The following is a 27329-nucleotide window of genomic DNA, read 5'->3' on the forward strand; positions in this document are numbered from 1 at the left end:
TTAGAAGATACATGTTTCTAAGCATATCTAATGTGCTATCTGTTTATCTAAATTTTTTCCTTTTCATTTCCCACTTTTGCAATGCCCTTTTAATTTTATTGCTTGGCTAACAAGTGAGAAGTAAACTCAGGGTAGTGGTTTAAATATTTTGCAAGAAAGAATACTCTTGTAACTAAAACACAAGATGAAAAGTTAAAAGCTATGATTTGGTTTCTGATTTTACTGTTTATCTTGTTGTTAAACTCACTGTAAAGAGACACTGTCAACATAAAATCAGACTTCAGTCTGCAATTTTGTTATCTGTTAAATGTAAACAAAACTTTACCATAATGAAAAAGCTAAGGAAAAAATATGATGGGTTTTGACATTGTGTATATGACAGCATTTTGAAAAGTAGCAATTCCTGTCCTGAATCAGATCAGTATGTTTGTCAAAGCAGCAAATGCCAGATGCTCAAGAGGAACTAAATCTAATAGACTGCTGCAACCCCCACAGCAGACGGCTGGGCAGCATTTGGATCACTCCCTGGCTTTATGAAACTTTATTTTCCTTGCATGGGTTCCTTTTCCTTTTCTGATGCAGCTGGGGACATCCATAGGAAAGGATTCCTGGAATCACACTGAATTCTTCGTCTGGAGGATGCTTGGCATCAGTGGAGGTCATAGCTTAAGTATGTGCTTTGTTTAAAGAAACTTCTGTTTATCAGCTTTCACAGAGGAAATGCAACAGTCAGTGACTTGTTAGATTTCATCTTCTGTTTATGTTGGAGAAAACAATATTCACAAACATAGGAAATTAATGTTAAAGCTATAGAGTGGTGGTTGGGTGCTTAGAGGAACAGGTAGAACCTTACACTACCGAATACGGTATTGGTTTGTTTGTTTTAGATTAAAACATCAAATTAATGTCTCTGATTGCAGACTCTCTCACCCATAAAATACTGTGCATCTTCCCTTTAAGATTTCAATTTAATAGTTAATGTTTATAGAGAGTGCAGAGATCCATTGCGAAATGCATAAAGGAAAAAAATCAATATTGCCTAAGCATTTAAATGCCCGTGCTCCACAAGGGGTTAAAAATACTGCACATTTTTGGTAATGTTAGAAGCCCTGATGGGTGGAGTAGGCAATGGGCGTTTCAGTGTAGATGGTTTGCTAACCCTTTGCTGTGCAGCTGAAATACAGACTGAGGCAGTGGCCAGCAAGAAAGTGGATTCTGGGGAAGCTGTGTTCCATTAAGCCTATTTTTAAAACCCTTTTCTGCAAGAGAAGTTTAGTGTTTGCTGCTGCAGGAGGAGCAAGGATTTTAACCATTTTTTAATCACTAGCTTTTTCTGGTAAATACTGTAGAAAAAGCATAGCAAGAACAGCTTTAAAGAGTTATGAAAGCTCATTAGCAACCAGTTGCCAAAATATCTGTTTTTACGTACTCTACCCAACTTAGAATAATCAAATTAAATGAAAGGTGGTTTTTGCATCTGGTTTTGAATCTGGAAATAAGTTGATACAGACAGAGATTCACTGGGCAGTTTAATTACTGTAATAAATTTGCAGTAAACCCCATGAAAATAATATTTTCTTTTTTTTTCTGTGAAGACGGATACATCCTTACATAAAGAGAAGCTTGCTTCCTCCTTTGTCTCACTGTTGACAACTATAAATTTTCAGTTAGATCTTTGTAATGGCTAACTACACATCAGAAATCCCATCTGTGTGAAATACTATGGAAAGTGTGAGCATCCACAGAGGTGGTCAATAAGGTATGCTGCTAACAGCAGAAATTCTAGGAAGAAATGTCTTTTTATTATGCTCTTCAAAAATAGCCTCTGAAGATTCCACACGGGTGCTTTGTGGGAGGGCATTCCACACTGCGGGAGCAGAACGAGTGCCTTTAGGCATCTGAGGTCAAAATGTGGGCAAGGACTTCAGACATTTATAGTTGTATTTCTCCCTGCTTACAAAAAAAATTACTCAACAGTTTAGGGATAGTTTATATAAAAAGCTTAATTTGGGGATAACCAACACTTTATTGGAACAAGTTACAAGAAGCTGAGACTTCTAAGTTTTTCATTATTTCCAGAATGACCTTCTTTGCTGTGTACAGTGCACAAGTTGCTGTAACCTTCACGTGAGACGTGAAATGATGCTTTTCTGCAAATGATTTGCCACTGAGATGATGGACCAACACCCAACTCTGCCAAATGGCAAGTTGAGTAGCTACTCCTGGGCTAGGCTGGTACCCAGCCAGGAGGGCATAAAGTAAGGCACGGTGCTTGATTTCCCAGAGTCTTGAGCCCTTTGTTTTTGGAGCAGACCCAGATGTTGACCTCTTCAGTGGAAGGTAAAGGTGCCTCTATGGATGGAGTCTCCTGCTCAGCTGGACTTGCTTCTGTTCTCTGGGTTTGGTTTGTACTTGCAGCTCATTCTGTAGAGTGGCAGTTCTCATGCTGGGTAAGCACAAGATGCTGTTGCCTTTCAGCCCCACACGGGTAAGAAGTTGCCACTGATTCTTAGTAAATTGAGTTGTTTAGTTCTATGCTTAGAGCCCTTGTCTCGTGTCCCCATCTCAAGCTCCTCTGCCAAGCTGTGTCTAACACACCACCCCGAGCACTTCCCTGAGGAACATGGCATGGCAGCTGGGACTTTGCAAAAGCAGTTCTGGAGAGAAGGAGCTGGTGGATTCAGGCCGAGAGCATGCAAAACTGTCTGCACTGGGGTAGAGCAGAGGGGAAAGAGAATATGCTTAAAATACAAAAGCATTTGAAAATCTCAGGCTGTGTTTTCAGTGAAGATTGCGTGTCTTCTCATACAGCAAAGATAAGAGTTGCAGTGTAAATAGCAGAGTAAGAGAGGGGCTTAGTTCCAAGGAGCTCTTGCGCTTTTCAAGTCGAGTTTGCTGTTTTGTTCCTTCTATGTAGTTTAGATAAGAGGCTTACACACATCAGTTGCATAATTTTTACTCTTATGCCTTTAAGAGGTTGATTCAAAACCAAGGCACTTGAAAGAGCTGAGAGAATGGGGTGGGGTCTTAGCCAAACTTTGCAGTTTATACTAATGCTTAATTTTTTTTTAACTGAATTTTATTTTCCTAATATCTAACCTTAATCATTTTTACTGCTTCTTAGACATTTTAGTGAAGAGTAATGTAGAAGAAGAATTGAACACTGGAGCTTTCTCAACACTGCCTATTAATGTGTTTCCCCCTCAACCAAGCAGTGGGTCGGTTTTTTCTATAGTGTCTGTCTTAGTTAAAACATCTCTAAGTCCTATACCATGAATCTCTATAGAGATCAATGAAAGTCCTGGTGGTGGTGATGTACATGTTCTTTGTTCCTCATTTGCCTTTGGGAACATTCTGTTGGCCTGTGTTCTGTGAACGTTCTGTGTTGTGCCAACCCCACACCAGTACATGTGCTTTTGATATGAAAGATGACGCTTCTCTAATTATTTTCTGTCTGACTTCCTAAACAAGAATATAAAGATATGTCAGCTTTCCAGATGAATTATTCCATCAGATCTCTGTTGGATCAATTAAGTAATAATTTTGATTATGCATTAAATTTCTAGTTTTTCCTACTTATTTTATGTGCTATTAGCAAGTCAGTCCACAGATACTTTAGATACCTGTGCAGCAGTTTCTTCCATAACCTTTTCCTAACTTTATTCCCACCTCTACTGCCTCTTCTCCAGGTCACCATGTGTTACCCTTATCAGTAAGTCTTTTTACTTTCTCATTTTCATCTTTGAGATACTCTGCACTACTTTAAAGTTGTCCTCAGTAGATTCTTCTCCACCCCAGCCCCACTTCCCCTTTAGGATGTAGATGGACAGGGAACAAGTGTTGTGATTGTGTAGTTAACAGCTCTTTTTGAGCAAGTCCAGAGGATGCCATGAAGATGCTCAGAGGGTTGGAGCACCTCTCCTGTGAGAACAGGCTGAGAGAGTTGGGGTTGTTCATCCTGGAGAAAAGAAGGCTCCAGGGAGACCTTAGAGCCTGTTCCAGTACCTAAAAAGGGCTGCAGAGGTACTTTTTACAAGGGCATGGAGTGACAGGATGAGGGGGAGAGGTTTTAAACTGAAAGGGGGTAGGTTTAGGTTGGACGTGAGGAAGAAATTCTTTGCTCTGAGGCTGGTGAGGCCCTGGTACAGATTGCCCAGAGAAGCTCTGGATGCCCCATCCCTGGAAGTGTCCAAGGCCAGGTTGGATGGGGCTTTGAGCAACCTGATCTAGAGGAAGGTGTTCCTGCCCATGGAAGGGGGCTTGGAACTGATGAGCTTTAAACTCCTTTCCAACCTAAACTGTTCTATGATGGACTTTTTTCTTTTGAAGAAGTGCTGTTTCGGGGGGGTGGGGGCAGGAGTGTGTGTGAAAGGAGTGAGGATTTTTTTAAACTGCAGAGTAATTTGAGCACTTGCAGCCTAATTTAAATCAGTTAGAAATGTGTTCTTATGAAACTCAGCACCTGACATGAGTCAATTTTTGTGCTGAATGATCCAAATAATGAAATAATGAAGGTCTTTCTGGTAGTATTGTTTAAGCTGAGAGAATTTAGAATCCAATGGTAATTAGAGTATAATTATTTTAGATTAAGGAGCATATTCCTGTTATTGTATATAAAATTTTCCTCCTTATCAGTGAGGAAAGAAAAATTCCATGATATGCTTCTCTTGAAGATGATTTTGTGTCCTAGTGTTCTGAAAGGATCTGGGATTTTGTTTATGCCTGCAGAAAATATCAGAGGTCACTGCGTTCCCATCTTCTCTTACCTTTAAGGAGGAGGCAGTGCCAGTTCTATAAGAGTGCAACGTACGGTTTCAGTCTCTTTACAAACAGTGACCTTCTCTGCAAAAGCACCTAGAAGTAGTTAATGCTCTTTGTCCACAAACAATCTGTGGTCAAAGTTGTCTCTCCATTCCTGTGGTTCCAAACTTGAAAAACGCTTCTTGCACCAAACATCTTTAGCAGGAGATGTGGGAGGTGAAGGGGCAAATGGAAGTGAGTGCAAGAAAAACAAGGACACTCTGGGTTCACCTGTAAATGCCCTGTGCAGCTGCCAAATGAATTTGATTTTAAACTCTAGTTTTGTGTTCTTAGACTAAACTGTATTTTTCCCCTGTCTGAAGTAGTTTCTCCCCCTTCCCATTTCTAAAGTGCAGTTTCAGGGCAGATTGAAATGTATTTGAGGTGTTCTGTTTCCTTTAGGGAATGTGAATTTCTTTTAACTGTAAATTTTAGTGCTGTAATGTATTTTATTTAAATATACATATGTTTAGCCTTGTCTATTGCCACGTAGTTTTTTCTGGGAATTACTGGTAATTATATAGTTTGGTAATGTATTAGTATAAAGCCTCATTATTTCAAGCTATGTCAGTATAATGTATTATTAGACATTTAAAACAAATCCACACTGGTAGACAATCTAGTTTTTGTAACCTTGGGAATGTCCTCAAAGGAGCATAGAATGTTACTTCAGCAAAACAAATTAATTGAGAAAATAATTAAAATATACATTTAACTTGAGTAATGTGAATGCCTAAAATGGATTACAGAAAATCCAACTGCTGAATACGATGTTTCAATAGTTCTTGGGCAGACTCAGGATATTTTTAATGAATGTTTTATTTCATTATTTTATTTTAATACGTTTGAGGCTTTTAGAGGGCAGAGGGGAACTAGCTGAAATGTTTCCTTTCTTTTATATTGTATTTTTTAAATAGTGATGCATGGACAACTTTGCAATAAGCTGTTTTCCCTGCTTTGATCTTTGTCCTGAGAAAAAAATGAGTAGAAAAAATGTTTGTCTAAAATGTGCTTTATTACTTTAGAACACGTTAAAAGATGATCTCTGATAATAGAATTATCTGTGTATGAAATGAGCTCATTGAGAGCTCATAAGATGGTTTACACCAGTAATGCTTAGTTGTCTGAATTCAGTTTTCAGACTCAATCCTGGAATGACTTTATTTGTGAAAAATGATGCAGCTGGGGGTTTGATAGTTTGTTTCACTGTTATGGATTCCTTACTGAAATTCGAGTTTGTATGTATATTTGTGAGTTAGTTATCCTTGTTTTACTTGGATTTTTGTTGTCACCATGCCGCTTTCACATGGGAACAATCTCAGTATGTCAGTGTTCAAAAGCAGTTGTAACACATTTTTTCAGCAGCAGTTCCTTGTTGGTTGCAGTATCTGTAAAAGCTAATGACATTAAGGAGGAATTGGAGTATATCTTTCAAAGCACAAGTAACGAGTAATAGGAGTGTTCTGACATAGTGTTTAAAGAAAAAAAAAATGGAATTTGGTTTCCTGCCCAGAACTTTGACTGACTGTCTGGGAATTCAGTGCTGTATGTCAATGTTATGTACAATTAGAGTAAGTACTTTGGAGTGACTCTTTACAAATATAATAGTGTCCTGCAAGTTTAGGGCCAATGAATTCATAACCTCCGATATTTTGAGCCAGCATTGACCAAGACTTACATTGTTGAGGAAGTGCTGTGTTTCCTCGTAAATATTTCACTTTCTTCCAGAGAAGCAGTGGTTTTTATCTTTCCTGTCTGCAGTACAACTGTATACAATAAAAATTCAATGTTTTTGCAGGCGTTTCAACTTTCAGAGTTCAATACACCTTTTTTGTTGTCTTCTGTGTTTGCAATAATGTCGTTACCTCTTGCATTACCATTGTTTGTTTAGAGTTCTTAAACTCCTGGAGGCTTTCTAAGCCATTGTCCGTTTTGTAGGTTCTTTGAAATAGCTGAGGTTAAGCACATGTAGACAGTGCTGCTGGAGCAAAAATTTATACCTTGGTTACTGAATCTTTAAAAATCTTATTTTCATAATGTCACTTCACCAACGATAGCTATCCAAGCTGCACGTTGCAGGTTTTTAGAGCATGATGAAGATAGCTCTTACAGCTATTTTGATCATTGGTTGGAGGTTTTTTTCCCTTAGGAAAGAGCTCCTTCCCTAATTGCGCTCTTGGGGAGTCCAACTGACAGTATCTTAACAAAGATGATTAAGTAAATGCAGGTGTTTGTCATCTTAACACAACTCCTAGTCTACACGATGGTGTATTCAATCTGTATTTTCCTCCCTAAGCAAACAGCATGGAATAAAAGAGGGTGTTAGGTATGAATCAGAGTAATACTTGATTGCAGGAATCCAGACATGGGAGAACTGGAATTCTTTAAAGATGATGTTATTTTATACAGAGGAGAAATGACATATTTTTAAATGTCATTGCAAGAAAAGACAAGGTTTGGCATTAGTCTGGATTGGAAGAGATATGAAGAAAAGCAGGAAAACAATTAAAAATGTTTTTGAATTATTAGTAAGGTTGTTATTTTGTGATAGCCAGAGAATATATCTGCAAGATTCTTTATCTGGCAGTTCCTGAAGACCTCATTCACCATGCAGAAGCAAGGGAAATGCCTCCTCCTCCCAGGTGCTGATACTCTTGAGAGCTGAGATGTGCTCATTGCTCACAGCGATGGTGATAGAGTCTCCGGTTGACTGGGAGTTTGTTGCTGCTTTGCTGGAAGTTAATCTGGCAGCCAGAAGCATGACAGATGTTGTCTTCTGACTGGAGCACCCCACTCCCCCTGGTGCCCCTCACAGTGGCAGTCCAGCTTTGTTCCCAGGTCTGGGTTGTGACAGCGCACGATCTGCCTCTTAGCAGAAGCCTCTGGCTGTCTCCTCCAATGTGGGGAAACTGATACTACATGACTGAAGATGTGCTGGAAGTTGGTGCTTGCCAAGTGTTTAACTGGCCTGTTTCTCATCCATGTGCTCTTCTCTAGCTGGCTGCAAACATAGCTTTGGATGATCTGTTATGGATGTGGGCATGGTCTGCTCTGAGCCTGTGGGAGACGTGCCAGCGGTGACAAGGATGGACAGTCTTCAAGGCTTTGGTGTTATGTGTGTTATCCTGTCCCTGTGGTTGAGCAAGGGCACAAAGCTGAGCTTGTATGGAGCTCACAAAGGTGATCTGTCATTAAATTAATCAAGTTCTGCCACCACGCAAAAGGGCAGCGATAACACTTGAACAGTCTATGGTTATTTCCACTTGAGGATGTCTCTGTCCTTCCAGAGGTGCTGCTGTAAGCTTCCCCAAACTGTGGTGTCTCCTGCTGGCATCTGCCTGACTTCACCACCTGCTATGGTATTTAGAGGGAGCATGTGGCCAAGGCAGTAGAGTTTGTCCCTCTGTTTCAGGTGTGTGCTGTTCAGGCATGCTGTGGGTGATGCTGGAACAGGACCTGTGTTTTCTGTATTCTACTGCGAGTGAACAGCTGAGCAGCACAATCAGAATGATTAGCAATGTGTCTGGTATCCTTCGTGGTACACAAACCAACATGCTGTTATCAGGAAAGAGCTGCTTGGGAGCGAGCAACTCTTGGACATTTGAATTTAATATGCAGCACCTGCAGATTGAAAACTACCATAATTGACATACTCCCAATGGTAGGAGTCAGTAGTAGACTGGCACTGCCTAGCACCTTGCAGGCACTTTTTTTAGTGACAATAGCTTTGCTGGAGCAGGTCCAGAGAAGGGCAACGAAGCTGAAGAAGGGTCTGGAGCACAGGTCTGATGAGGGGTGGCTGAGGGAGCTGGTGGGGCTCAGCCTGGGGAAAAGGTTGCTCAGGGGAGACTTTATCGCTCTCTACAACTCCCTGACAGGAGGTTGTAGCCAGGTGGGGATGGTCTCTTCTCCCAGGTAACAAGCAACAAGACAAGAGAAAATGGCCTCAAGTTGCACCAGGGGAGGTTTAGGTTGGATTTTAGGGAAAATTTCTTTTTTTCTTGGATGTTCTACTAACCTTTTTTTCCACGTTCCCGTGCCCACGTTGGTCAGGTTCCTTTTTCTGAGTTGTTGTTCAGGGTTTGCTCTGATGAAATCTGCAATCCCCATTCACATTCCTGTGCCTACTGAGGCAGGTGATGTACATTCAGAAGCAGCTTCTGTCTTTAGTTAACAGAATAGAGACAATTTAAGGTCAGTTTGCTGAACAGCTTTGGCTATGAGTTTCAGGAGTGTTTCAGTCTGGGACAGCTTCATGGAAACAGTCTTCCTGATGAATATTTCTAGGGAGATTTCAATCTAATACCTATTAATTTCCAAGGACAGAGGGTTGCAGGTTTTCTTACACATCACTGTGATTATTTTAGGATATCTTTTTAAAATTCTGAGACATCTCGAAACCTTCCCTTGAAGACTTGATGGCATTAGGTGACTTAATATTTGAAGGTAATGCTCTTGATATAAAGTAGAAATAGTATTTTGTGATTATGGTGGATTCAGTTTTCTTTGTGGATTTAATATAGGAACATCCCCAGGGCTACTTATTTTATTAAAAAACCCAGAAATGTTGTTATGATAGAGTAAGCAGGTGGTTTTCTTACTCTTTTCTTATAATTCAACAGTTTTCCTTTAAAGAAATTAAGAAATTGGACATATTATGTAGAGCAAGGAAGGAGAGAGTTTCAGACAGTTGTTTCAGAAGTTAATGTTTTCCATGATCCAAGTATCTTGGCTTGATTAAAAAAAATAAAAAAGAAAACATGAAAAAAATTCTGAAATGTACCTTTCAAAAAATGCTGCTATAAAAAAAAATAAAAAGGAGGGTGGTAGGGGAGAAGTTTTGACACCAGAAGCTCTGTCACAGCAGAGTTTTTCTCGGATGTCTGGAAAAAGTCTTATACTTCTGGGATGCTTTCCAAAATATTTTCAGTGACCATTGCCACAGGCGTGAACTTCTTAATGCATTTTGCAGTAATCTGCACCACAGTAAAATTGATTACTGTCTGAAAGCTTTTCATGATAACAAGCAAGTAGGGCAGTATAAATGCCATGAATTAATTTGCATGTGTGCATTATGTTGCATCTTCAGGAGTCTTGCAGAGACAGATGTGTCACCTCAGGAAAATCCTACTTAATTTTTTTGCATAATTATGTAATTGCATATTTTCTTATTTGAATTTTAGTTTAAAGGATTTTGCTTCCTCAGAAGGATGTGGCATCTCTCCAGACACTTCAGTTGGTACCCAAGGAAAGATATCTGGTGGCTTCCTGAGTTTGAGCTTTACTAGGATTCACTTTATAGAAACCGAAATGCATACAAAAACCAGAAGACTTTTAAGAAATGCCTTTCCAGCAGAAAACAAGGGTGCTGTACCAGAGGTGCATCTTCTCCATGTACCTAACAATGAGTTTCAGGAAGCTTATACATGAGAGGTTCTTTTTCTATGTACAATTTAAGGGAATCCAGGAAGCTGAAAATACAGTTCAACTTACTGGTTTTTTCCATATTATCTTAGTATTCTTAATGCAAGAGATCACTAGAACTGGAGAAGTTCATCCACCCAGACCATCACCTTCTCAAGATTGAAATCTGAGCTACACTGCCTTTCAAAGAGAATAGGTTTTAAGAACTATGTTTTTTTCTGTAAATAAAAAAAATCCCACCACTAAAACATATGTGTGTGTGCATATATATAAATATTTTTATACACACACATATATGTGTAATAAGCAAAATTGTAAACTGCATGAATGAAAAGCTGTACACAACTGAAAAAAGCCAGATCTTGCAGGCACTGGGTGTCCTTGTCCCTCTGTGCCCTCTGCCAGCATAGACATCCTGCACCAAAGCCCTTCATCTTCCACTATTGCTCCCACAAACCTCTGTGGTTGTTGGATGATCCGCAGTAGGTGAAGAGGAAAAAAATAAAAACTTGAGCACCAGTAGAGAAAAACAAGCTGTCCTAAGCAGGCTTCATTGCAAGGGATAAAAAGGTCAAAGGATACTTTTTTTTCCTCTCTACCTTCGGATCAGCCCCTAGACTCATCCAGCAGAATTTTTCCAGACTGTCACTGGTTCATCAGTCGGGGCTTTCTCTCAATTTTAAATGCCAGCACCACTTCAGTTCAGAGGAATTGCTGGCTTCTTTCCCAGACAAGATTTCCCAAATTCAAAATGACCTTTCAAGATCCTAACTAATAGGAGCTAAACAGAGATTTCCTCTTCATCAGGCTCTTTCTCAGATTGATCCTTTTACTGACAGCACAGACGAGTGAAAGACCAGCCCTTCACTTGTGAAAATAAACACCTCTTTTGGGGAGGGGCAATCTCAGATCACATTGATTTTGTTATATATTTCAGAAACTATTACCCTTCTGTTTGATGCACTGATTATGTAAAGGCACAGGGAGTACCAGTGACATTACTGGATTTCTTTTTTTTTTTAATTTATTTAATCCTGCCATTCAGGCTCTGCACGAATGCAATGGAATGCCTACTCAGCCACCTCAATTATTGAGGGAGATGAGAGATGGACAGTGGAAAAGATGTTTATCTGGGTACCATAACGTGGGCACTGCTGTGCAGGCACATCCCCATGGAGTTGGCTTGGTGCAGCAGGTTGGTTTGCTCCCACTCAGGGGCAAGCTTGGTGAGCACTCTGCAAGGATTCTGTGCCCTCCAGGCAAGGAGAAGGAGGAATTTGGGGCTGTCCAGCTCTGAGCAGGTGGGCTGTGTGGTTTTGCTCTGGTGGGTGCTCCAGAAATGCAAGCAGCAACTTCAGTTGCCTAGAAACCCTCAATTAGAGTTGGAAACCTTTGCTGCAAAATAGTGATGTACAGATAGCCTTTACTGATGTCCTTCTGCAAAGTCTTCAAATGTAGCAGGATAGTAAACTCCTTTCAAGAAAGACACCAGTGATCATTTCTTGAAAGGATGAAGTATTTCAAATATGGAGTTGTGAACTCTTGTGGTTCTGTTCCTGAAGGAGTTTGGGCAGAAGGAAAGTGCAGAAACAAATATAATACTGGTTCTTATGAAAGAAAAACATGGTGGGAAATGAGTGACACTCTGGAAAACGAATGATAAGACCAGACTAAGGACTGATTTAACATTAGCATCAGGTTTAGTCCCATAGTTGAATTCAGAAGAAACAGCTGAGATATAACAAGCTTCAAGTTTTTTAATAATATGTTGTGGGAAAAGATACTAAAAGATTGGGAAAAAATTGCAAGTGCCAGAAGTATGCATCATTACCTAGAAAAGATAGTACAAATGCAAAATATAGAAATATAATAACTAAAACCTGAAATAGCTTGATCTTTCTTTTTTCAGCTACAGTTTCAGCTTTGGTTTGTATCAGAAACGCATTATTTCAACCATGGCAAAAGACAGAGACTTTTAACACCGAAAGAATATAAGGTTTGATATTTGTGCTCTGTGCCGTGTGCTGTGTTCTTCTGACAGTCTGGCTTATCACCCTGAGCCGCTGTCACATTTTTGTCTTGAGTTTTTCAATTTGGAGTTGACTGTGGAAGACTAAAGGGAGAGGTGCATAGATAGAAGAAACATGTTCTTCTTATCTGCAACTTATTAAGTATTCTTTTGCTGCGCTTTTCATAAAAACATTAGAATATTTATGTATTCATTGTTGTGCTATTAAAGCAGCTCCTTCTTCATTTTACAGACACGTTAGAGTTATGTTTTCTACAGCCGTACCCAGGAGCACGTTCAGGCCTCAATCCCACACTAAGTTGTCTCTTGTAAAATAACTTTCTTTGTTTTTCTTCAAAATTTTGCAGTAATGTATGAGAATATCATGCTTCATTTTTCCGAGTATGCTTTAAAGCCAAATGTGGTGAAGCAGAGACCATTGTGAAGATACTGCGTGGCTTTCTCAACTGAGAGAGAAATAGAAACTGAAATAGAAATGCAGTCAAATTCTCTTGAGTATATTTAAGGTTATATGATTAACTCTTGGATATTGATTTAAAGGTATTGAAAAAAAGGTTGCTATGAGGCATCTTAAGATTTTGCACTTTAATCAGACTAGGCTATTTGCACTGCCAGTGAGAGGTCCTGGGTGTAAACAAGCCTGAGCCTTTCCTTTTCAGGAGTAAACAGGCACAGACTGCTGGTATTTCCTTATACTTCCTATTATTTTTCTTCTCTCTTTAATATAGATCACTCTGGCTCAGCAGGTTCACAAGACACCGCTTCTTGTGTCTCTGTAAAATGCAGGTACTGATCTGGCCATATAATATAGTACAGTACTATAGAACATCTTTATTTTGGGGATTATTTTCTGCCTCTGCTGCCTTAAGTGCTTTACCAAATAGCTACTTGGCTTTGGTGTTCCACCTACACATTTTAGTGCCCTGATTGCAGGACACCTTAACAATGCCCTGCCATCAGCTGCTGGCAGAAACAAGATCAAGCCAGCAGCTACTGATGGCAGGGCATCATTAAGGTGTCCTGCAATCAGGGCACTAAAATGCATTGTCAGGTAAGTATTAGCCCCAATCTATTAATGTGCAAACAAATACAGAGAGTAGTACAGTGCTGGTCTGGAAATCTAGTTCAGAGGCAGAAATGCCAACCTTTTTCTCTGCTGTTCCCAAGCTTTATTTCAAAGCTGTCCTTCTTCAGTTTATGATTTTAAAGCAGTTCACTCTTTTGCCTCGTTAATGCCTCATACTAATGGCCTTTTGTGGATACCTACATTTGCTGTCAGTGCGTGGTAAATACTCTTGGGGTTTGTGCTTTGAGTACAAATGATGCAGAGAATGAATCCTGCTGTGCCAACTATTACAGTTTTTATTTGTGCCAACTATTCCAGTATGGCTTCCTCTTTCAGTTGGGAGCTTGATTTTTTGGAACTTGTGGTCCCCACAGTCCCCATAGACAGGTTTTGGTTGGTGTCCTGACCCTCCATGTGGAAGCTGGTGTTCTGAAAATTTAGGAAGTGGTGAGCAAACCAGCCCAACTCTCCTTGACGTAACTGAAGGTGTGATTAGGCCAAGATGGGCTCAGACCTGCCTTTCAGAATCTGAGTATTGTGTGTTTGAATTGTCCTGCACGAACTTTTCTGCTGTTTTCTTGGGGAGTAGAGTCTGTCCTGTGGCTGGCACTGCACTGTAGCCATCCTAAAGTGACAAATAAAAATGACAATCATCTTTGATAACTGGAAGAAGTTGAAGTAATTTAACAATCTCTTTTCTTTGAAGCAAAGTTAGCTGACATTGTGTCCAAGGTTTTTTTCTGCTGTTCTGACTGAGCCTAAAAGTTCCAAAAGCAGACAATAATTTTTGAAGCGGTTTCTGCCCCTGGCTGAAAATGCGATGGAGTTCATTAGCCTGGAAGTGCTGGCTGAGTCCCTGCTGGGGGAAGGGGAGCTGCTCTTATATTTTTTGTATCCCTTGTGCCATTTTGGACTTCAGGAGTATTTATTTTTAGTACATTTAAACACTGCAGAGGGAAGGGGCAGTTGTAATATGGCATATTTACATCATGCTGTCAGTTCCTGGCAGCTTACTTGCCTGTCGGAGAACAGAACTAGTCCATTAAGGATGTGAGTGCTACTTAGGCCCAGGAGTGGTGAAAACATCGTCTCCAGGGTGGGAAGGCTCCCCAGGCCAGCAGGTTAGTTTGTTTTTCTAAGGTGGAGTACGGGGAATTTTTTTTCATGTCACAGGAACAGGAATGGGCCATGCTGCCTCCCACTTTTTCCTTCTTCTCCTCTACTCTGGAAAAAGAGAGGCAAAGTCTTTACGTGGGATCAGCATGTGCTGGTTTTTCCCCTCATGTCACGCTTAAGTTCTCTGCCCCATTATAAAAATAAAAATCTATAAATAAAAAAGAACAAATGCTGAGTGGGACAAACTGGACCCACAGTTATGTGCATGTAGTCACTCATAGAAGTGTGCCTAGCCCCATTCCTTCCAGGCTTCGTGCATTCCCTGTTTCTTACCCTGTCAGCCTCTTAGGAGGGGAAACATGCACAGATAGTCCTGGCTGAAGCTTTTTTTGCCCTACCACAACATAATAGTAATTGAGCTTAGGCTGAAATGTTGTTGGGCTTATCTGCTGTTGAATTAGCTCGTTCTCCATTTACGTATATTTTCCCCCATTTTGGGGGGAGGGGTGCAAAAAAATTGCAATGAGTTTTGCTGCCACATTTTAATGTCACAGTAATACCTTTCTCCTGGAATTAAGCAGTATTTAGCTCTGATCTCTCATATGTGACATGCTGTCTCTGTTTGCCTCCAGCACAGGCACCCTATGATTTCCCTTTCTTGGAAACTGCCCTGTCTCAGCATGTGGGTAGGAGGCCATGTAAATAAATACCAACCACTTCTTAGCCTTCAGTAGGCATTTCCTTTTTCCTGGTGGCTGCAGAAGAAACACTTTCTCACAGTTTGGCATCAAACATTTATATAACTTTCCTGCTTGTGGAACTTTTGTTTAGACAATCAAATTCTTGGTATAGTTTTTTCATCAGTTTCTATTTTTATTCATCCGTGATTGCTTGGTTTGCCAGTAAATAATGTCTGTCAGAACAAACACTTCATCAGAAACTTCTTGAATTTTTTGTAATTGAATAGTAAATCATTATAAGCATATTCTGTGATACTGAAAGATAAGTTTTAAAGCAAAAAATTAAGCTTATCTAGATTTTTTTTTCTTAGTTATGATGGAATAAGTCAGCCCAAATGGAATATTTCTGCCCAAAAATACTTTTTGTATATAACCTGTCTTAAATTTTTGAAATAGAGTACAAAGTAACTTACATTGCCATGCAGTCCAGCTTTCAACTGAAAAAACATATTTGCTTATAATACAAAGTTTAATATATGAATTTATATACTAGAATATTTTTCAAGCGTGTGTCACTTTGTCAAGGCAGCAAAGCTAAAATGCTGTCAACGCTATTTAGGACATAAGTTAATAACAGCAAAATCATATCAATAAAAATCAGTATTAGAAGGCAGTGTACTTCTAATTTTCATACATAAATATCTGATCTGCAAGTTCTTTATTTAGCGTCTTTTGCTATTAATTATTTTTTATTGGTAAGTTATGAGTTTACTTTGCTTAGTTTTATTTATCTCAGTGGTAATATTCACTGAATGGATGACAGTGCAATGTCCTTTCAGGGACAGCCCCCAAGCTTCAGAGAGTATATATTCCCTGGAAGAAGAATATAGATATGAACTGTGATAAGCAGCTGTAGAGTGGCTCAGAACTAGACTCCTTCATGGCAGTTGTTGTTAGATGAGAGGGTGAGGAATATACATATGTGTGAACTTTTGTGAGTAATAATTTCTAGGATGGCTAAGCCAGGGGTAGTTTGAAAATCCGTCAGATACTTTTTGTTTGTGTTATATACTGAATTTGATAACTTTTGGATTCAGAAAACAAGACAGTAGAAGCCATGCTTTCCCAGAAGGCTTTTGAAATATGCTTTTTCCTCTGCTGAGGCCTGGTATGAGGCTGTCTAGGAAAGTGAGCTGTTATTGGACATGTCACTGTATTTTTATAGTTTCACTCTTAAGGCCTTTCTCATCCAGTTTAGTTTTGCAATCTGCTGAAGCTTAGCCAAGTTGAATTGCATCTGCCCTCCCAGAACACACAGCCTAGAGAGGCCTCCTTCCAGTTCTGTGCTCTGGAAGTGACTCCAGTGTATTTCTTCTGGGAAACATGTATTGAGACGAACGAATCCTAGTTTGGATTGTCCCTTTGTCCTGTTTTGTGGCAGACAATAAACTGTTATCCCATGCATAGTTCTTACTTGAGCCAAGCCCCAAAAGGGATATCCCAGTGCAGAGTACTCCAGCAAGGGCAGTGGTGCTGGACTTTACAGCTTGGCTCTGCTGGTGGCTGGGCAGGGACGAGTCAGCATTGCTTCACAATGGCAGATAAGGGACTGTAAAGGAATCCAAATATCTCCAGCTTTGGTGAGTTATTGAAATTCTGTAGAACCATTGGGTAGCCAAATTCACGGGAACCCCATTTAGTATCCACAGCACAAATTCCAGGGCATAAAGCCTCTCCTCCCTCCATGGCTGCCATGGTGATGGCACCAGCCTTAACAGTACCTTAGTGGCTTTTAAAAGCTGTTAAACTGTACCCTTGTCTGCAATGTTATTGTGATGTGCAAGACCAGAATGAGGGTATTGAGGGTGCAAATATCACCCCTCTTGTCCATCAGGTGTGTTGGCAAAGCAAAATGGAGGAGTTTGCTTTGGTTTATCCATCAGTGCAAGGACTTCAAGGAAGTTTACCATAATGGAAACAGCTAATAATCTGAGGGCTTTTTTGTTCTTACATGATTCATTAGCTCAGGAGTGTTACTAGTCCTTAATTGGGAGTGACAGGAAGGAAGGAACTTAGAAAAGGTGAAATTACAGTGATTGTGCTGTAAATGACGGTTGTGATGAAACTGCCCAAGGAGTTGGCTACAGCAAGAGTTAGTAGATCATTCCTATTTGGAGAAATAAGATGGTTAGATTAGGGTCTGATCTTGGTTTTAGATGGTACATATAAAACCTTGATAATAGTATGATTTTGATTGATTTGTATGGGTTTTGTATTTTTCAGTGGAGGAATGAAAATTTACTGGTTGGCTCATCAAATGTCACCCTAAATAATTAATAATAGTAATTCAAGGTAGAGATTGATTTTATGTTATTGGTTACTCCAGTCGCTATGCAGGCACAGTAGAAGAGTTTTTTATTGATCAGACACATTTTAGTAAAGTCTGACCCTTTCCTTTTTAGAATTCAGAGGAATGAAGAATAATAAATGTAGATGCTTATGTGTTTGATGTGGAATTTTTGTATTAAGAAATGTTTTAAAAGGGTCAGTGAAAAAACAGAACTGAAATTAAGGTTTCATTTCTCTTGCAGGTATGTCTATGAAAGATAAGCAGACATTTAAATTTTGGGTATTTCCTTATAATAGCAAATGTATCAAGGTCATTACCAATTAAACAGAGCTTGCTGAGATCAGGCTTTTTTGAGACTTCTCACATATTGTTGTTTTAATCTATTTTTTTCTAGGAGAAAGAGAAGAAATATATGCTTCCTTTGGACAACTTGAAAGTGCGAGATGTTGAAAAGAGCTTCATGTCCAGCAAACATATCTTTGCATTGTTTAACACGGAGCAGAGGTGAGAAAATGTGCTATTCTGGAGATACTTCTATAAAATTATTATCTAGCTGAGCATTTCAATAACTATAAGAGCAATTCTGGTATTTCCACCATGTCGAATACACAAGCATCTTGATATTCCTGATTTATCTGCTTCTTTGCTGTTGCATAACCATGGGATGAAAGGTTAGTGTCCTCCCAGCCACTCATGGGGGGAAACAAGTCCATGATGAGTCATGTCGTTCTTCCGTATGGCTGAATAATCATCTCCTGATCCTATTTTTGTTTTCTTTGGCAATCACCTAGGCTTACCAAAACATTCATGACTTCTGTACCTTGTGACCAGATTCAGCTGGTGTAAATCACAAAAGCATCATTGCTTTTCACTTTCTCCAGTGGAAAATCTTGCCTGTCTTTAATCTTAGGAGTCACTTGATTGTTTGTTTGGGTTTAAACGCTGCTGAATGAGATTCCTCCACTTCTCCAATTAATAGAATCTTTGGTTCTGTAGTTTTTACCCTGCACTTTTCCTTTCAGACTCCAGCCTCTGATTTAAGTAGTGTGGGTGCCCTGTGGGAGCCTGCTCCTCATGCACAGCCAATTCAGATTGCTGTGCACAAATAAGGCAAGGAAACGTGACAAAAGACATGCAAGTGACCTGTACATTTTTTTGTTTTACTGAGGAGGAGAGTTGCACGTGTAGCTGTCTCAGGGGAATTGCATTTTAGCAGATAATTTCTCTAAGTTGTTTTTCAGGAAAATAGGTAAAGTGAATTGTAGGGGTAGCATCGATAGATGTCTTTGTTTTCCTCTTCTCTTCTGCTAAGTCCCTTCACACCTGCTTCTCCCTCACATCACTAAAGCTTGGCAATACCTTCAGGTGTTCAAGATGATGGGGGCTGGATGTCCCTGCAGAGCCAGCTGTTGTTGCTCCTGAACTGGCTAGAAATAGTGGCCAGAACTTTCAGAAGCAAGAAATGCCCCTCCCTCCTGCAAAGCAAAAGCAAAGCACGGGATTCCTGTGCTGTTAGGTTTCTGCTGGCCCCAGAAACTTGAGGGTGCAATGTGAGTCTGGCTGTGAATTACCCATAGAGGCACTGCCTGTGTCTGCTGACACCTCAGCCAGCCTGGATTGGGGACATGGTCTGCTGGGAGATGCCCTTTGAAAGTATGTCACACACATACTAGCTGGGAATAAGATTTCAAACACTTGACCACTTGCATTTCTGAAGCACAGAAAAAAGCTTTGGAAAAACTTGTCATGTTTTTAAAAAACGTCCCTGATTTTCAGATGCTAGAAATGCATGTGATTCTGATTCTACTGTAGATACATGTAAATTATCCCGGTGTTGCACAGACATCAGTCAAGAAAGGTAACTGTCCTGGTGGGCTGATATCAGTTGTACGTATTAAGTTCCTTCCATGAGAAATTTGTTAATTTTAGCTCATTGTTTCTCCTTTGGTTTGGCTAATGGCTTTGAATATTATCATTGTCTTAAATATTAATCACTGAACTGCTGTGAAAATCCAAGAGAAGCATGCATTTCCATTGGCAAGTTTGGGATTTATTTGGGTATTAAATAGCTGGACATTCGCATTTTCACTTCATCTTTATAGACACTGGACAGCAAGGATTTCAAAATCAGATGTCTAAAATGTTTGCCATGTCTGCAATAACCCTGCCCCTTTGGGCTTGGAGTAGCAGCCTCTGCAAGCTGCTCTAAAAACATCCTTACATCTTCATGGGCATGTTAAGACATGACAGCACAACAGTATGATGACAAAATACCTTTGCCTTAGGAGAGGCAGTTCATGGAGACAGTCTTCCAGCGTGAAAGGAGGCAGAAGTTGTTTTTGAAGAAATATTTATTGAATTCCAATTACAACAATTTCACTGTTACTGTAAACCAGCTGATTTTTGATATTTCTAAAACTCTGCCTGCTGGCTCACATTGGTCAAAACAAGATTAGTATCACTTTCCACTGTCTCCTCTCCTTCATAGATGTGTCAGTAGAAGCAGGAATATTGGTTCTTGAGTAGAGACTCTCTCCCCTATCCCACATTCTTAGGGAAACTGAAACAGGGAATCGATAAAGATATGTTGAAATAAAGAGTCTTGTTGTTTTATTTTATGATAACTTGTTGATTCCTGGTTTCTGATGGGGGCTTGTGTCTGAATTTGGTTTGCCTTTCAAAATTCACGTAAAAAAGTAATGTATTTTCTGGTTGGGGTTTTTTGGTTGGGGGGTGGTGGAGTGGTTGTTTTTTTAATTAAAAAAATCTTAGCAACTGAGAAAGAAATCAGCTTTCAGTGTTTGCCCACTGAGGGTTCTGGTTATGGAGCCATTTTGCTATTAAAGATGTAGATTGTTAAAGAACAAAGGCAAAATCATCTGTTCCAGCTTCCATGATAGCATGGAGATTATTCTGTATCTCTCCCCCCCCCATAATTTGCAGCATTTTTTTTCCTTGGCCGTGCAAACTTTCTTAATGTTCAATTAAGTTATTTTAATTTCCAAGTAAAATCCCTTTAGGAGAAGAATTTTAATAAGCTTGTTCTCTTTTTCATTCCCAGCCCCTCACTGCATAGGTATTTGCTTCAGCCATATGTTTCTGATACTGTACATTTCAATAGTTTCCTGGATTATGCACTGCATTTTTTCCATTTATGAAAACCTTTCCAGCTCTGAAATATAGTTACCAGGAAAATACTCCTTTCACTGCATAGAAGGAAAAACCATCTTGAGTTAGCTGAGACCTGGGGATAGATGCAGAAGGAAACTTAACAGTATCTGTCATTTTGATTTACTGCAGAAGTCAACAGTTCTCTGACAGGAATCAAATGTGACTGGGTAATGTAGAGTAAATGGAGACTGTGACGATTGATTTCACAGTGAAGATAAATTCTCATGAAATGAACATAATTGTGTGTTTATGAAAAGGCTGTGTTGTGAAATAATTAAATTATTTTCCTGTTACTTTATAATTAAACCTAAAAAAAAAAAGTGAGAGGGAAAAGGAAAGCTCTTGGCCTGAAACCGATACAGCATGGCTTAAAGAACAGGAGGTTAGGTTTGTTTTTCAGCAAAAGTAATTAATATGTTTAAAGTTTTTGAGTAGTCAATCTACTTAATTTATAGACACTGGAAGACCTTTGCAGATGGATTCCTCTAGTTTACTTGCCTTAGAAGTACTAGATACAAAACCAAAGTAGAGTGAGTGCTCTGTGATTCCTGGATAATTTTTGGCCATGTCCATCTACATGAGTCTGCCTTTAAGCAACTGCAGTTGAGCTGTGGGTCCAAGCAATGTGTGTCTAAACTTAAAGCTGTCAAGAGAGTGCTATGTTGTGTTAACCATCTTTTCTCCTACACAGTAAACTGCTGGCAAGTTTTTTTTTAGACGGGAAAAGAGATCAAACACATTAAAAGTATTTGAAAATAATTAAACTGTAGGAAAAAAAAGAAAGTTTGCATTACTGCTGTAGAACATAATGTGAAGCTGTGTAGGTGTAGCCACTGATGGACTTCCTTAGGCAGAGCTAAAAATGGAGGAGGGAGGATTTTCTCAGTGTTTCTGCTCACGGTCAGTACATTAACCTGTGATGTCCTCATTGATGAGCGTGTGAGACTTGTGCAGAGTTCAAGAACGAACAAAACAAATTCTGCCCATTCCAGAAAGTTTACTTTCCTTACAGGATTTCATTCCAAATGCTTTGTCTATTTCCCATGTATTTCCTGTAAAAATTATTCAGTGATTGGTGCTTTTTCTGACCTGAGTACTGTAACCCAGGACAGGAACTGTGGTCTTAAATGTGCCTCCCTTTAAGATCTATGCAACAGTTCCATCTCTCCCTAATTAAGAAGGGCAAGCAGTCATTTATTCTCATGATCTTGCCCTGCTGACTGCAGGATCCACATGGCACTAATTTTCTAGATTCTCGGTTTCTCTAAAGTAATCTCTTGTCGGTGCAGTTAGAGTAGTTGCACTTTTATGCTGATTTATTTGTTAATAAATTGTATTACTGTATTACAACTCCATCTAAATACTACTTCCCTTTTCAGTAAAGCAAAGATGATGAGTAAAAAAAAAAGCAAAACTGTCTTCATTTACTGCAAGCAGAGAAAAAGCTTCCTTTCCACCTTTTCTCCAGCTCTGGAGAGATGTATTCTTTCTCTTTTATGGGAGAAGGGATTCTACTAGGTAAAGGTTTTTGTGGTTATAAATGGTTGTTGGCTGAAGAGTTTGTCGAGTTGGTGAATTTTCAAGCCTTTCCTGCCAATACTGGGAGTAGCAACCCTACAATGAGGAGGAGTCACCTGGTGGAGAGTCCCTGATCTTTCTCTGTTCCTCTTCAGACTCATTCCTTCCCTTGGAGCCAAAGAAGTGGAACTGGTGTGTGAAATTCACCCTTCCTTGCAGAGGAAGATCCCCCCAGCTCTCTCTGTCTTTTGCTTTCCTGCCCAGCCAGGATTCAGATGAAACAGAATAACGGTGTTGCTTTCTTTACCTCTGTGGTAGGGGGGTGTGAGGAGCAGATGCAAAGCACGGAGCTGTTCCTTTCTGCCCTCACAAGAGTAGGTTCCTGAGAGCTAAATGCCCCTCACTAATCATAAAGCAGTGGGAAAAAACCTACCACCCCTGCTCAAGAGTTGAGTGTCTGGGGCAGGCTCGGTGTAGAAACAGATCCTTAATGTGACAAACAGATGAATGTCCAGAGGAGAGTGATCAAAAGGCAGTTCTGAGGGCACACAATAGGACTGAAAATAGAACTGCCAGATGATGAGTTTTAGCTACTGACTCCTGAGTACACTCTGTCAGGAATCATATTGCACAAGAAACTGTATTGTCTAATAGGACCCAGGAAAGTATATTGTGTTTGCTAAGAGAAAGGGAGGACCATATTTTGGGTGCATGTTGTTGGCTGACTGTTGCTCTAGAAGAGGATGGAGCACAAGTTGTCTCTGGAATTCCAAATACACTAAAGCTTTAAATCCTGGATTTCTTGTTATGGGCAGCAACTGGTTAACTGCTATCCATATATAAGGGAAATTGGGCAAGAGCCAAAATAAAGGCAACTAGTGAAAGGAGACCGGGTCAGAGGAGGTGTTGGATAGAAGCCAGGCTAAAGGATAAAGCCTAAAATGAGATGTATGTTTAGTTACTGTTTTTGAATTACTCAGAAAGCTAAGCCCCAGGAAGAGCTGGACTGTAAGCTATTCAGAGCCCTCTCTGTTCGAAATGGAAGAAAGAGAATCTGTTTAATTAAAAAGCCCCACAAACTTAATCCAGCAAAAAAGCTGCTAACATTTCTAAACAAAGTTCTAAGATGCTGGAGAGTACAATATTTAAGAACAGGAAAAATATACAAACCCAAGAAATAGCTAGCCTTTATCCCCCCAGGTCCATTCCATTAAAAAAAGAAAAAAAAAAAAAAGGAAAAAAAGAAAAAGGTTGGGTCTTTTTTTTTTCTGGAATATTTCTTTTTGCCATTATTGACAAGTGTTCTTTGCGTGACAAATAAAGATTGTGTGGTGGATAGGTGGTGCAAGTATTGAGGTTTAAAACTGGTATTATAGAGCAAAAAGGGGTTCTTGGAGAAAGGAAAACGCAGTGCCAAACCCATACCTTAAATATGGAAGTTACACTGTAATTGAAGAAAATTCCCTAAGCGATTGTGTGGGATCTGAAACGGAAGTGGTGCCTTCCAGACACACGGGTGTTGTAAGCATGGGCTGAGCCATAGATGGTGAATCTGACCCAGCACAGCTTCACCTTCCCTACTGACAGTGACCCAGCGAGGTCTGGGTCCCACTGCCCCATCCAGCAAAGGGCAGTGCTGGAGCAGGAGCTGAGCTCCCTCCATGTGTGAGGAGGGACTGACAGCTGTGGGCAGCTTTTGTGTCTGTGTGGCCCCAAGGCAGCTTCCCAAACAGGCTTCCATTCCTCGCCACGAAAGGCATCAAACCTTCTTCTCCAGGGAGTTTTGGAATATTTTAGTGTCAGTCACTGTTACTACTGCGGATTTTGGCCTACGTGATGTTAGTTTTGGCTGCGTTTCTGTTCTGGGTTACATATAGGACTTGAGATAGTTAATTGCCAAGGCTTGTCTATATACTGATCAGCATATCTTCTGTTCATTTTCACCTTAAAATTGTGTGGGTTTGTGCGTGCTTTGGGTGCACGAACTTGAAAAGATCCTTATACTTTTGGGAGAGCACTCACATGAGTTAGGTGGCAAAATCCTTAAGTGTTAATTTCATGGCATTGTCTCAGAGATTGTCTCATTGGCTTTTCGGGATATTACGAAAAAAAGATCTTCAGAGACACATGTAATTAATTTTAATTAGCATTCACACTGGAGTGATCTGAAATGGTACGCCTTGATAGAAAATGTTAGTCATTGCTGTTAACTCAGAGCAGATGGCCATTTTTGTTTCTTCAAAGTATATGATTTGCAGAGCTTCTGGTAGATCTTTTTTATTTGAAAAATATATTCAAACCAGCCATTGTGAAATTATAGGTGTCTAAAATGGTAGACTAAGGTTGAATAAGCAGATTGTGCAAAGTGGAGTTGCAGATTGAATAAGTAGAGAAGATACAGTTTCATCTAAGGTTATCTTTTCTGATAGTTGGAGTATCTAGATTCTGTTATCTTCTCCCTTTTTCATTTGAGGTGACTAGTTATGAAACCCATATTCTGTATTATTTCAATTTCAGTCAAATAAGAAATACCTAAGAATTGATTTTTTTGTGTTTTTCATGGAATAAAATTGGGCCAATTTGCATTTGATTCTAGATTTCTAATGTTGATTTCAAATCTGCTTCCATCCTAATAAAAAGATCAGATGCTCCCAAAAAAATCATTTGAGATAAGCACAGCTTTTTGTAATCCCTGTAAAAGAATATATTCCTTTATCTTTTAGTCTGTGAGTAGCTTCACTTGTGTCAGTGCAACTGCTGAAGTTAAATGTGGGTTTGTGTTCTTTGGAGGATTAAAGTAGTTTATAGGCCCAATTCTAAAAAAATTCACTAGTATCTTTGCTCTGTAGTGGCTATTCTGTCTCCTCCCATATTAGCAAGAACAAATAAATTTTTCAATTGATCTTGGTTTTTATTTTCTCTCTAGAAAAGGAAATTTAATGCACACACAGTACATCTCTGTCTATTGAAATGTTGCAGATCCAATGCAATCTAAAAGCTGTCTATGCTTTTAGATATGGTTAATATGTGGATATGAATTAATATATGTGCACACATGTCAACTGGGTTTGTAATGTGCCTGCAGTGGTTGCCCTTAAAATCTTTGCAGGCTTGTTGGAGATAACTGTTTAACTTTATCTTAGTAGTAAGAAATTACAAGAGATACATACAATCCATCTTTATGTGTGCTCAGAGAGCAGCAGTTCTGATATGCAACCACTGTAGAGGGAAACCCACTGCAATTGCCTCCACTGTGGCAACTAGAAATTTTCAGTTGTGTGTCATTCACTTATTGGTCCTGGATTGTATAAGTCTGCTGGTTTATAGGCAATCAAGTCTTTTCTGTGCAATGCTGACAGCCCAGGCTTCAGGACTGGTAGAACAGTCACTTGCAGCTGGGCTCAGTCTTCAAACTTATCTGGTATTTCTCTGTTTCCTCTTGTGCACTTTCAAATACCTTATTCCTGTCCTGTTAGGATTCTTTTGTGATAGGAGGAGTTAAAGAAATACCTATGGACAATGTAAAGGTCCTTTCTGCAAGGCCCTGAAACATGTGGGGGAAAGGAATTCAGTCTACTGGAAACCAAGGTCTTAATAAAGTGAAGAAGTTGTAGGGTAAGCAAAGTTACAGCTGGGGGTCTGCTGGACTTTGAAGTAATGGGCTTGGCCTAGAGAAGGCATGTCCTGAGTGTGGAACTGTTCCGGAATCGGAATTGATGCTTTTAGTCCAACTGTCTGTTCATCTCCATAAGCAATTGTGTTGTATTTTTTCTGGAATGCAGTTTCAAGTTGAGGTTTATTTATCTAGAGTACAATAAAATCTGCAGATAACAAATGGTAACCTTTTGTATTTTTCGCTCTGGAAAATGCAATATTATGTTGGTTTCCAGTAGTGCCACTATAGATATATTTTCATGTATTATGCATGATATTAAATTACAATGGTGAGACTCTACAGGAGGAAGTGGTAGGTCGATGTGGTATATGCATATAACTTTGCACAGTTTTCCCATTTCTGTGTTCACGTTTAAAAAATGTTAAATATTCAAGGGAAATATTACACAGAAATAATACTTCTAGGCATGTTCCCATTTATTGTATCTGTTTTGTTTCTGAAGTCCCTTAGGTTATAAATATCAATAAGATTTGTACTGCTGAGAGCTCATCCTTTTGGTTTCTGGTATGCTGTGTTCTATCATTCTCTTTGATGTATAACATCCCATTTAGCTGCTATAGAGATGACAATGAGAACATGACTTCACAGTATTCCATATGGAGTAGGTAGGTGAGGACTGAGTAGTAACTGTTTCTGTGCTGATATCTTCAGCAATTTTAAGAAGTGGGAGAGAGAAGAAAACAGAAAATCTGAATTGTTTTCAAGAACGTTTTTACAGCTTTCCATGAGATGCCAGTGGATTCCTGATGAGTAAAACATGTTAATGTGTTTTTGTAAGATTCCGCTGGTAACAGAAAAAGGACACACTTTTTTCAGAAGTTACTTTGGCTTTTTTTTTTAATTTGAAATGTTCCTGTGCCTATCAGCCTTTCTGGAAGAAAGAATGGCAGAGGAAGTCTAGTAGCAAGGAACCTACTTAGGGAGGCAAGCATCCCTTACTGTAAGATTCCTGTGAGTTCTGGCTCAGGGCGTGCACCCCGCAGTTCCTCTCATGTGCTGAAAGTCATGTCTGTGGCAGTGGAGTAGAATTAGCTCCACTAAAATGGTGGAGCTCTCGGATACTACAGGGAGAAGGGCCTTAGGGAGCTGGAGGCATCAGCTGCTTGGCCATGAGGTGTCTCTAGACCCAGGGAAAGTCTTGATACACAGGCAGGAATGCAGGACTGTCAGCTCCTCGTGTACGAAGCGGTTGCCTAAAATCCCTGCTCGTACAGCTACGTTTGTTGTAGCAAGTCACAAAATGCCAAAAAGTATAATATATGACATGACAGTCCTGAAAAAATGTTTTTACAAGCTGGTGTCATGTTGTTTTGCTCTTGCAGATAAGTGTTTTTGGAACTTCCCTATCACTATGTTTTACAGCCTTTATTTGCTCTATTGTTATTTTTAGTCATCTTTTCTGAGAGTACCATTTCACCATTTCAGCTTCCTATTTTTTCAGAGTTATAGCTGCTTCATTAACTTAGCCAAAAAGCTTATCTCAGTACAAGCTTCTCCTA

At 39.6% G+C, this 27329-nt stretch overlaps 1 protein-coding gene across 10 annotated transcripts in view; it reads left to right on the forward strand.

Moving 5' to 3' along the window:
- DNM3 (dynamin 3) overlaps window positions 1-27329 on the forward strand; it is a 171814-nt gene that overhangs the window by 86710 nt on the left and 57775 nt on the right. For all 10 annotated transcript variants that reach the window (XR_003536097.1, XM_027694616.1, XM_027694614.1 and 7 more), the window contains one exon: window positions 17860-17969. Coding sequence is in view for 9 of the 10 variants with exons in the window: in XM_027694616.1 (XP_027550417.1) it covers window positions 17860-17969 (110 nt within the window). In the remaining variant the exon portion in view is untranslated. The remainder of the gene's footprint in view (window positions 1-17859; window positions 17970-27329) is intronic.

The sequence above is a fragment of the Neopelma chrysocephalum genome, unplaced genomic scaffold (assembly GCF_003984885.1).
Source record: "Neopelma chrysocephalum unplaced genomic scaffold, ASM398488v2 Primary Assembly neopelma1_98, whole genome shotgun sequence".
Classification (NCBI taxonomy): Eukaryota; Metazoa; Chordata; class Aves; order Passeriformes; family Pipridae; genus Neopelma; species Neopelma chrysocephalum.